This window comes from Rhinopithecus bieti, unplaced genomic scaffold, assembly GCF_001698545.2.
Source record: "Rhinopithecus bieti isolate Rb0 unplaced genomic scaffold, ASM169854v2 scaffold_8035, whole genome shotgun sequence".
In the NCBI taxonomy this organism is placed as follows: Eukaryota; Metazoa; Chordata; class Mammalia; order Primates; family Cercopithecidae; genus Rhinopithecus; species Rhinopithecus bieti.
In genome coordinates, this window is record NW_016806092.1 from 635,584 (window position 1) to 648,516 (window position 12,933).

General features: G+C 34.5%; 1 protein-coding gene across 2 annotated transcripts in view; it reads left to right on the forward strand.

The window, feature by feature from the left end:
- The window catches only part of SLC27A6 (solute carrier family 27 member 6), a 69,317-nt gene that overhangs the window by 43,674 nt on the left and 12,710 nt on the right, over window positions 1–12,933 (forward strand). For both annotated transcript variants that reach the window (XM_017874733.1, XM_017874732.1), the window contains 2 exons: window positions 3,596–3,790; window positions 11,597–11,687. In XM_017874733.1, coding sequence (XP_017730222.1) covers window positions 3,596–3,790; window positions 11,597–11,687 — 286 coding nt within the window. The remainder of the gene's footprint in view (window positions 1–3,595; window positions 3,791–11,596; window positions 11,688–12,933) is intronic.

Below are 12,933 nucleotides of genomic sequence, written 5' to 3' on the forward strand. Positions count from 1 at the left end.
TATACTTTATATAAGTATATAAAATTATTTATACATATATACTTTTTATAATATAAAATATGTATTTTTAATGTATTGCTTTTGCTGCATAGCATAATTTTTATTGTCTTATTTTCTTATACAGTTCAAAATATTTTTTTAAATTGCCATTGTAATTTTTTTCTTTTACCCATGGGTTGTTTAAACTTGTATTATCATTATTAAGCAAACATTTGGAGATTTTCTAGTTTTCTTTTGTAATTGATCTATGGTTTAATTTTATTGTGGTCAGAGAACATAGTTTGAATGAAGCTTAATGCTTTGAATTTGGCTGACACTTGCTGTAAAACTCAACAAATGATTGATCTAGTTTGATAAATGTTTCATGGGCACTTGAAAAAAATGTGTATTCTTCAGTGACTTGTTATACTGTTCTGTATACATACATTAGGTCAAGTTGGCTAGTTTTCTTTAAACTTGCATATTCTTATGTTTTTTCCTGCTTATTCTATCAGTAGAGAGATAAGTTAAAAATATCTCAGTCTATTTTAGCTCTGTCAATTTTTGCTTTATATATTTGACTACATTCTTAGGTAAATAGAAATTTAAGGTTGCTATCCATACAGTGAATTGACCCTTTTATTATTATTAACTATCCCTCTTTACCTCCAGGAATGTTTCTTGTTTTATTTATTGAAGTATTTGTCTTTGAGTAATTACCTAGAAGGATACAAGATTAATTCTTAACTTACTACATTCTATCTTCAAATAGCATATTTTCCACTTCTTTACAATGCAAGAACTTTGTAACACTTCTCTTTTCTGGTCCTCTTCATTCCTTCCTGCTTTTTGTTTCTTTGCTCCTGTATAATATTGTTTTCTTTGGTGCTAAGAACTCCCTTTAGTGTTCCATCTGTACCATTGTACTAAAAACAAAATATTCCATTTTTATTTGTCTGAAAACATGTTTTTCCTTTAGTTTTGAATAATTCTTTAGCTGAATATAGAATGCTAGGTTGACAATTATTTTCTTGTACTAGCTTTAAATATTATCATATTGTCTTCCAGGCTTATGGTCATTGCTGAAATGTCAACCATAAATATTCATGTTACCCCTTTGGAAACGATGTTTCTATTTCTTTCTGCCTGCTTTTAAAATTCTCCCTCTTTGTTACTCTAATTTTATATACTTTTTCTTCTTAGCAATTTTGCCAGAAAATGTCTAACTGTATTTCCCTGGTATTTACTCTGTCTGAGGTTTTAGTTTTTCTGTTTTGTTTTGTTTTTTTGTTCATGGATTCACGTCTTTCTATCACTTTTGGAAAATTCTCAGTTAAAATCTCTTCAGAATTGCCTCTTCTCCATTCATTTTATTATTCTATAGGGCTCCACTTGTAGGTATTTTTGACACGTACTTTGTGTGAGGCACTAAATACCTGATGGCACATAGCTGGGATTTGTCAGCAAAAGGCTCAGATTCTAGGGTGATTAAGTGAGGATCCAGCCATTTTATTGAGATACTTCCAGAAGTCAGTATCTTTTCTCTTGGACTGACCAGTTTCCTTGATAGTAACTGAACAGTTTCCTGCTCTGGTATATGATTTGGGGTGTCGGAATTCTGATACCAGAGCAGGAGAAGAGTTTAGTGATCTCATCTTTTAGTATGTAGACTTTCATTTAACCCTTCTGTTTTCTGTAATGTTAACTTGAAATAAAAATTTCATAGAGATGCATCTCTAAGCAAAGAGATTATCTGGAAACAAAAAAATTGCAATTTGGGACACATAGAACAGCGTAGCCTCTAGGTGTGTCTGAAGAACAAAAGGAACGGCTGGGGTTTTATTGGGAAAACAAGCAAAGTTACATAAGCTGTTTTGAAGGAAGTTTCACTGGTACTGGCAGTGTCTTATGGGAGCTGGCGAGTTCTGATTGATGAGTGTCAACAATTACCAGGTAAGACTTAGAGTTACAGTAGGTCTTTGTGCTTTTGCTTTTGAATTACAGAAACAGTTTCTGGAACAGGCATGCATGACCTCGGTGCCTTTCTCCATGGCCTCCGAATCCATTTTAGTTGGGTATGATGTGAAGGACTCTATTTTGTAAAATTAATTTTCACAGTAAGTTCCTCAGCCCAAACTGGTGTCTGTTAGACATCTCCAGAGAGAACTTTCCAGTCTTTGGCCAATGTGTAGCAAGGGCAGACTCCCAGATGCTTTGTCTGTATTTAGATATTTAGTTATACAACTGCTTCTTAAACAAATTTCCTACTAGGCTTTCTGCTTTCCTCATTCTTTTTGATGCTTGCTTGACACTTTCAGGAGCCTTTGTTGGGTGCTAACCTGGAGGCTTAGATTTCAGCCTTATCCATTCTTCTCAATCACATGTCCTTTTACCTCTTCACTTTTCAGTTTCCAAAATTACCTCTCAACTCACTTCTGTATATTCTTGAAAATTCATAGATTAAAATATTCCCTTTAAAACCATTGAAATGGTGTTTAGAGAAGAAACTGAAATGAATAATGTGATCCATTGATCATTTTACATTATAGGTACCAAAGAAGCCAATTTCTCTATTTTATTGTTGTTGCTGATTTATTATTACATCTTGTTATTTTGCATTTTTTGGTGATGATGGAGGTAATCAGAGCAAATAATGGATTTATTGTGACTACACTGATAATATATTCTTACTCTAATTTTAGGTGAGTGTAAAAGTGCATGTTAGTTAAAACATTACTTGTTGAATGTAGAACAAAATAGAATCCTATATCTTCCTTTAATTCTAAAATATGAACAAAAAGTAAAAATGTGAGAATATTCTAAAATAATAGTCACATACAGTTGCCATAATATTTACAAGTCAAATGTTACTTTGATTCTATGGCCTCAAATTATTGTTTTCTATGTTATGCACTGTGTATTAACTATACACCACAGTGTATAAGGAAGACAGGTATTATTATCTTTCTTAAAATAGATGAATAAACTGAGAATCAGAGTTAGGAGTTAATATCTTGTTCAGAATTATATAGCTAATTACTGCTAAGCCTGGACATCCAAACTTAAGTATGTTTCATAATATTATCAAAGTAATGCTGTTTTCTTCCTGAAAATGCTTTCTTCCTTTCATGACATTTGCTCAAAAAAGCCTTTAGTGATCTGCAATTTAAAATGAGCTGTTCCCAGATATGGAAAAACACAAACTGTGTTATTCTTGGCCAGTGTTACTTTCTTTTTTTTTTTTTTTTTCTTTTTTTTATTATACTTTAAGTTCTAGGGTACATGTGCGTAACGTGCAGGTTTGTTACATATGTATATTTGTGCCATGTTGGTGTGCTGCCCCATCAACTCGTCAGCACCTATCAATTCATCATTTATATCATGTATAACTCCCCAATGCAATCCCTCCCCCCTCCCCCTTCCCCGTGATGGGCCCCGGTGTGTGATGTTACTTTCATTAGAATTTGGACACAGTTCTGCAATAGACTTACACACATATTTTAACTTCCCTTCTATTATTGCACAATGCAGTTTACTTCTGTGACATTTTTCATTTAAATAATAATAATGAAAGAAACAATTGGAAACTGGAATTAATTACATTTTCCTCTAACAGAGAGAAGGAGAAAGGGATCATAAGGTGCGTTTGGCAATTGGAAACGGTATGCGGAGTGATGTATGGAGAGAATTTTTAGACAGATTTGGAAATATAAAGGTGTGTGAACTTTATGCAGCTACTGAATCAAGCGTATCTTTCATTAACTACACTGGGAAAATTGGAGCAATTGGGAGAGCAAATTTCTTTCACAAAGTAAGTACAGCATTTTCCTTATTAAAGAAATACATTGGCACGGTGGCTCACGCCTAATTCCAGCACTTTGGGAGGCCGAGGTGGGCTGATCATGAGGTCAGGAGATAAAGACCATCCTAGCTAACACGGTGAAACCCCGACTCTACTAAAAATACAAAAACAAAATTAGCCAGGCATGGTGGCAGGCACCTGTAGTGCCAGCTACTCGGGAGGCTGAGGCGGAAGAATGGCGTGAACCCGGGAGGCGGTGCTTACAGCGAGCGGAGATCGCGCAGCTGCACTCCAGCCTGAGCAAAATAAATAAATAAATAAATGAATAAATAAAAAATAAATAAATAAATAAGAACATTGAGATCTGCCAGCTCTCTTGGATATTGTGCTTGTAAATTGTAAATATTATCACCTTTTTTTTTTTTTTTTGAGAATTTCTAGAAATAGAGTAGTGGCCTCAGTGTGAGAGACGGTGGTATAGATTTTGTGAGCCTCAGTTATCTTCCGTGTTTTCTCTCTCATATCACCATAATGATGCCTTTTCTTGTTCAGTTTCCAAATTTAATGATGTAATTTATAAATAGCAAGCATAGGCCCTGATATATGTTAATTTGACTCTTTCCATTTTCCTTGAGTGTTTTTATTCCACTATCTCTACTTATCTTTCAACGTTTATACCACTCAAATCTATACAGGCTTTTAATAATTTTTAAACTACATTAAGATACCACTACAATCTTAAAAGTAGCCAAATAAATCAACTTTTTAGGAGGAGAAGATTGACAGCTGATTTCTCAATAGCAACCACAAAACACAAAAGACAGTGGACATTTACCTTCCACTGGCTTGGAAAAAATAACTGTCAAACTGGAACTTATATTCAACAATAATTTTTCAAGAATAAAGGCAAAAACAAACATAGCAGTCTCAGCCTTTATAAAGCAAAACTGATATAGCTGCAAGAGAAAATAAATCTTCAATAATCTTCTATAATAATAAACTGCTAATTGACATATGAAAACCCTGCATCTAACAACTGCAGTGTGTCTATTTTATTCAAGCACTTTTGAAACATGTACAGAAGTTCCTGGGCCAGTTAGGTAATTCCAACAAATTTCAAAGGATTGAATATATTGAAATTATGTTCTCTGAAAACAGTTTAATTGTTGGTAGAAATAATTTTTGTAAAAGACAACTAGATAACCTCCTATATATTTGGAAATAAAACATTTCTAAATTTCCATTCATCAAAGAAAAAATCATAATAGAAATTAGAAGATACTGTGAGCTACATCATAATGAAAATCTTACATGGAAAAACTTGTGCACTTAGCCAAGAATAGCTGAAAATTGGATGGAGCTCAGTAACCATCTCTGTAAGTTAACTTTTAAAAGGACAACTAAAATAAACTCAAAGGAAATAAAAGGAAGGACATAATAAAGAGCAGAAATTAATGACATAGAAAAAATATTTGGTGAGGAATATAAAAATAAATAGAAATATAATTTTTAAAAAGTAAGGAAATCGAATCTGATTGATAGAAGGCAGAAATAACATCAGGAATGGAAAAGGGAACATTGCTGCTGATACTTTAGACATTAAGACAGTAAAAGAGGATATGTTGAATAAGTTCATATCAATAAACTTGAAATTATTAGATGAATTGCATAAATTTCTAGAAATGTACAACTAACTAGAGTTGAGTCAAGAATTATTTTATCACACTAAATGAAATAAATTCATACTCCAACATCTTCCCTTAGTTTCAGATAGCTTTCCCACTCAGGATAGTGAATATTCAAGAGCAAATGATTCCTCTCCTACAAACTCTTCCAGATAATGCAGAAGGAGAAAAAACTTCCCAACTCACTTTCTGACTCCTAAACATGACATAACAGTGCAAGAACAAAAGTACTTCCTACAGGCATACATGTATGAGGAAAGTCTTTGTTTGATAATCTCTCCCTTCAGATGTGTTTCCTTAGTGGCCTCACCTGTTCTCTGAAAGTAGCACTATCCTATATCATTGCTTTTGAGATTTCCAGAGCACCCTACTCAAGCCATATTTAGAGCTGCTTTTGAAGAGATCTTTAAGAATCCCATAATGTGAACTTTGGTGCATTTTTATCACTTTCATCCCTAACTGCTTCAGCTTTATAGGTAAAGTTTTCTGTATAATAAACTGCCATACCTCAAAGAACACCTGGAAGCAACAAAGTATTTGCTTTTCTAATCCGTGGTGATTTTTTCAGTATCTGGAAGTAATTGGCAGACATGTGTTTTTCATGCCATAGCAGCTCACTTTTTCAATCTAGTTGCCCATTCAAAGCTAGTGTAAATAACAGTAATGCTCTAAACCTAAAGAAGATGCAAACTATTTTTATAATGCATTCTTTTGGGATTTTGAGGGTATAGTTGACATCTCAGAAATGCACTTTATTCTGAACAAAAGCATTTTGGGGGAAGTAAGTGCTGATTTTACTGAGTTTTACATTCCTTACAGTTAATTTTCTCAATTCATTGCACTGGTTCCTTTACAAATTTGGTACTGATATTGAGCCCCTTTGTGAAGCTGAGTCACTCTAAAGCAACCAACAAGGGTATGATGATTTGTATTTTATATTACTGACTTTATTATAATTTTCTAATTCTTTAAATTTTCTGTCAACTGTGATAATGCCAATCATGTAAAAAGTCATGATTGTCTTCAATTTATTTGGAAAACCTCTGTTTTCAACTCATTTTAGTTTTCTTTTCAGTTTGGCAATGAAAAAACAAAGTTGTGCCTAATACTACGTATCTTCTAGTCTGCCTTTTATCATTTTATTCACATATTGTTTTCTTAGATAGCGGGTAATTAGAAAAATTTGGTTCAATGATTTTCTCATAATTAAGTGAGGAGATTTGATAAGTGTCTCTCAGAAATGCTAGCCTAATGGAGGCTCATGCTTATTATCTGGGAGGGAAGCAGCCTCCAGAAATAAAATGTTACAAGTGAAGGAGAAATATAAGGCAGCAACAGAGTTCCTATAACCCATTTTTTAATGTGCTACACTATTTTAATGCATAAAACTGAAGAAATATTGTCCCACATATTCTCCCAAGGCAAACAATATAAAAAATTTAGTGACAACTTATTTAAGAGACAAACTCAAATAGAATTATGAACTGCCTTCTCTTTTTCTGCAGTATTTTCACCTGGGGAAAATAGGAAGCGACAAACATAAAATACAAAGATAAAGCTTGAAAAAAGGGAGAAAATGAATCTAAATAAAAGGCAGCTGAAAACAATGAATGCCCATTTTATACACAGATGAAATAAAGCTCAGAAAAAAAAAACAGAAAATGAATAAAAACTAAAAGGCAGCTGGAAAAAAAAATGAATGCACATCAAAATAGTACGTTTTCCAAAACGACCAGGAAATGTTTAGAGAAACAATTTCTCACAGGCTTGAAAAACTGCAATAATATTCTCTTTAAAAATAAGAGCTCAGAAAAGAAAAAGGATCAAGGACAAACATAAATCAACAAAATGAACTAAAAAGTAAGCATGCTCAGCTCAAAGAAAAAAATAGAGGAAAAAATGTAAATAGTACACAAGTGAGCATCACATAAAAGCACTTAAAATCAAAAGGAATAACATGTTGTTAGGGAGAAAGATGAGCGGAATTAGGGAGTCCCACAAACACAGTAAAAAGAGCAAGCAAATAAGAATTTAAAAATGAAGAAAAAGGATTTTGAAAACATAGACAATGATCTGATACATCCTTAACTGGTGTTCCTGCAGAAAAGAACAGATAAAAGAAAAAAATAATTATTTCTACCCTAGTAGAAGAACATTTCCTTAAGGTAAAAACTTGAATCTTTAGCAAAAGAGTACACTATATGGGGCAGAATAATTATAAGAAAAATATATCCTGGTGAAATTATGAAACAAAAAGAACCTTAAGATTTTGAGGTAGGAAAAGCAAAGGATGAGCAAAATGTAGCGCAGGTGAGGGTGGGAGACATCTCAGGCATTCTCAAAATAAAACACTCAAGGTTAGGAAACAAGGAAAGAGTTGACTTCATGTAAGAATTTTTCTAAGATGTTTTCTCAAAGTTTTAAGAAATCAGAATCTATAATACCCTCATATTTATAGGGATGCAATATTTCTTTGTAAAATTCACTGAATGAAAAATAATGGCCAACTTGAAGATAAACCATAACTTAGAAATGTAAGAATGACCTTCAGTTAAAATGCCTAATGGTGAACATTGAGTCAATTCACATATAGAAGATTGAACCACTCTGAATTTTTTATACATGGAATAAAACCTGACAATGTAAAAATAATTATAACACTAACAAAAATGGGAGTTGGGAGGGAGGAAAGGAAGAAATGGTAATTCTCCTATCTGTCATATTGGCAAATCCATAGATACAATGGAATTTAAAATTTAAATACCATCTAAACCTAAATTTAAAAATAATATATGAGATTAATAAAATGGCTCATTTCTTTAACCATTTTCATAAGTTGTTTTATTGCTGTAAAAGTAGGCATCTTTTAGGGATAAGAAAAGTTAGACAACTTCAAAATAAGAGAACAGTCCCCACAAGACCACTCATTTCTGACATCAGTTGCAATTTCAGGAGTCCCTAAGACCACTCTCAGGTTTGATAATTCGCTAAAAGGACTCACAAAACTCAGCTTATCACATCTAAAGGATCTAGATTATAATCATCCCAGGGATGTCTTATGTAAGGCAGAATCCAGGAGGGTACCAAGGGTGAAGCTTCCAGATATGCTGTGTTGTGGAGTCAGAACAGCATTACTTTCCTGGAATTGTGTAAAAATACGCACAAACTGGTGCCAACTGGGGAAGCTCACGGGAGCCTTGACGTCCAGTCTTTCTGGGGGCTTGGTTGTGTAATTCAGGTTGACTGCTCACATGGCTTACCTCCATCTCTGCCCCTTAGGAGGTCAAGCTGGGTGATGCAAAGCCCCCGGCCTACCTCACATTGTTCATGTGCCTCAGAGACCCCATTCTAAATCATACTGTTGCCATGTAGTTGCCCAGAGGTCTTAGACAAAAAAAAAAAAAATGCACTCCTATTAAGAATGACATTCTAAGGACTTAGAGGTCACCTCCCAGAAGCTGGGACCTCTTTTGGGGGCAAAGTTAAATTCTTTACTACACAGGGACTGATAACTCTATTCTCGACTCTACCATTATTTCACTTTGTGACTTGGACAAGTTACTTCTCTCGGTTCAGAGTTTCCTCATGTATTAACGAAGGAAATTAACTTTGTGTTCCTTTTCCAACTCATAAATTTACAAATCTGAATCTGCAAAGATAGGTGGTATGGATAAAACCTCCCAGGGCCAATGTGTACAGTCACATAGGTGTGTGCTCATTGCACAGTTTTGCTATGAATGGGACCCCCTGCAGCTGTGCTCCAGACCTGTACACATACACACATACATAAACATGTACATTTGGGGGATTTTAAGGTGTGGCATCTATTTTTTCAATTTGTATTATAATGTAGCCATTTTTGTGATATCATGAGGACCTCCTGAAGGCAGGAAGGAGAATAGAAATATTTCTCGCTGAAGGCCGGGCGTGGTGGCTCAAGCCTGTAATCCCAGCACTTTGGGAGGCCGAGGCGGGCGGATCACGAGGTCAGGAGATCGAGACCATCTTGGCTAACACGGTGAAACCCCGTCTCTACTAAAATACAAAAAATTAGCTGGGCGTGGTGGCGGGCGCCTGTAGTCCCAGCTACTTGGAGGCTGAGGCGGGAGAATGGCGGGAACCCGGGAGGCGGAGCTTGCAGTGAGCCGAGATCGCGCCACTGCACTCCAGCCTGGGCGACACAGCCAGACTCCATCTCAAAAAAAAAAAAAAGAAAGAAAGAAATCTTTCTAGCTGAGCATTAATCCTCTGCTCCAGGGTACTTCTAGAAAATGCTGTGATGTATTTAATTTTATTTGAATTATGAAATTATTCAATTTCTGACCATCAAGTCTCCTTTTTTTGATAACAAACACACTAAACAGTAATTTGCTGTGGAATGAATCTCACCCACGCACGTGGTTGCCCAATTAATCTAAAAGAAATAACACTAAAGCTGACGTCACAGGTCACTGGGCAAATTTTCCAAGAAACAAAACATGTTAAAATAGGAGAAAAACGAATAAGTAATGGACAGCGGTCTGTTCTTGTTTGGCCAAGATGACAAAGGCAGTTCTGGAATTTCTAGACTCTTTCTTTCTACTAGCCATTAGGCAAGTGGCCAATATCCTGTTATCCCAATGACAGACAAAGACCAACAAGATGCAAGTTCGTATTTTAATAGACAGTCTTTATATCTAGAATAACAATATATTTGCTTTGTTGCCTCTTTCATTGGCTCTAATCCTAAAATAGGATAATATTAATTTCTATCTCATAGGATGTTTTGATGATTACATTAAACAGTGCCCCGCATATAGTTAGTGCCCAATCAATGTTCATTGCTCATTTATATTTTAATTCAAATAATGAGTTGTGATTCAAGTTACATGCTTATTTTACTAATGCTAAGAACCAGAAGTATTTGTATTTAATCTTTGATGATAAATAATACTATTGCATCTATCTCAATCATCTTATCTTTTCCCACTTATTTGTTCTGTATTTGTTCATTTTCTCCTGCTTTCCCCCCATTCATCTTTGTTCTATATCTGTTCTATATTTGTTCATTTCTCTTCTCCTGCTTTCCCCCACTCATCTTTCCTTATTAAGATTTTATTTCACTTCATTTTATTACATTTGTGTTAGTTTACCATTTTCTAACTGAGCTTGCTTAATTGCTGAGTAGAACCTCAGTTTTCTTATAGAATAAAAATGAGGAGGGCTGGGTGAAGTGGCTCACGCCTGTAAGCCCAGCTGCATGGGGGACTAAGGTGGTAGGATTGCTTGAGCCTGGGAGGCAGAGGTTGCAGTGAGATGAGATCTCATCACTGCACTGCAGCCTGGGTGACAGAGTGAGACAAGTGTCTCAAAAAAAAAAAAAAAAATAGGAGGAGATTGGACTAAACCAGTCTGCAGTTCTCTCCCAGGGTGGGAATTTAGTGGACAAATGAGCCTGCATGACATGATAATATGGATATGACAGGAGCAGAGTAACTGAAAACATTTGGGGATGAGAGGAGACATCCAATTTTTGGTTCCTGATGTGATGGGTGTTTTCTAATAAATTTATCATCTCGTACCAAAGAGTGTGGAGAAGCACTGAATGTTAGTTTAGGAGCATTAAAGTGAAAGGCTCAGGGGAAAGGCTTACAGGAAAAGGACAAAGTGGCTGTCAAGTAAACATACCTTTTAGGCATTTGATGTGTTTTGGCTTTTTTTGTTTGTTTTTTTAGATACTGTGAAGAAAAACAATACCATTCTTACATTAATATAGCTTACATTTTAGTTCTATGAAAACTTTTCACTTCCAGGGCTACTTTAAATAAATGGCTGCGGAAAATGGTCCTTTTACGGGCAGTTAACAGACTATTAATTGAATGCCTGGATTGTTTCAGTATCTTGATTAAAATTAGTAGTGTTTTGCTAAGTAAAGTGTACCACAAAAGAAATGAAAGTAAATGCCAGTAAAGGACTGCTGTTTACTAATACCTTTAGTTTTGAGTTTTAAATATTTAATTTGTCTTCAGTAAAAGTTGTTTTAATAAATCCATATTCCAATATTTATTTCAATTAGCATAGTCTACTACAGTAGATGTCATTGCACAAGTAACTAAATGCTTGTTTCTATTTGATTTTTTTTGTTTTGCAGCTTCTTTCCACTTTTGACTTAATAAAGTATGACTTCCAGAAAGATGAACCCATGAGAAATGAACAGGGTTGGTGTATTCATGTGAAAAAAGGTAAGACTTCTATTTGAAGACATCTTCTCAAGCAAAGTTTCTGATCTACCATATACAGATATCCCTTGGTATCCTTGGGGGATTGGTTCTAGGACCCTGGGTAGACACCAAAATTCATGGATGCTTGTTCCTTATATAAAATGATACAGTATTTGCCTATGAGGTATGCACATCTTGCTGTATACTTTAAACAGGTTACTTATAATACCCAATACAATGTAAACGCTATATAAACAGGGTCATATGGTATTTTTTATTTGTATTATTTTTATTATTGTATTATTTTATCTTTTTTCCCCAAATATTTTCTATCCAAGGTTGATTGAATTCACAGATGTGGAATCACAGATATGGAGGGCCCGCTGTGATTATTAGTGAATTTCAAAAGGAGAGGATGACTGGGTCCACTGTGTAATTTAACTTTGGAATTTTAATGCAGGTGGAACAATTTTACTTAGATGTTAAGAGCCCCAGAGGGATCACTCAGATGGTAAATTATTAAAATAAAAAAGTGGTAACTATTTGGCTCATACTGTTCTTAATCTACCACTTGCAGTATGAACAGTGGCAAATGTCTAATATCCTATATTGCCAAACTATAATATAGAAACTAGTGAATTATTTTATCATTCTAGATATAGTGTAAAGTCAGGCCAACCTGGATTTAAACATGGTCCCTGACACTTAGAAATTGTGCAACTTTGGACAGATTACTTAACCCATCTAAGTCTTATTTTCTTCATATGTAAAGTAGAAGTGACAATATTTATTCAGTGAGGACAATTAAATGGGATGTATATATATTCCTGAGGGACCTGGTATGTGGCTTGTTACTTTCCTCTCCCCAGCTTCTCCCTCTAACTCCCTTCCATTCTCTACCAAGGTAGACTTTCTTACAATTTTAGGTTAGAAATTTTCACGAAAGCAAGTACCTCAATTAACTTGCTGCTGCATATAATCAAATTAGAAAATAAAATGTAGAGATGTGCACTTAGAATTGTTTAGAGATCCAGTATGAATAAATCAGGCCAAAATTAATTTTTATTGCCTTAAAATATGTTGAAACTACATTTCAGAAGTGACTTCCTTTTTTTTTTTTAGGTTTATTTTTATTTTATTTTATTTTTTTATTATTATTATACTTTAAGTTCTAGGGTACATGTGCATAACGTGCAGGTTTGTTACATATGTATACTTGTGCCATGTTGGTGTGCTGCACCCATCAACTCGTCAGCACCCATCAATT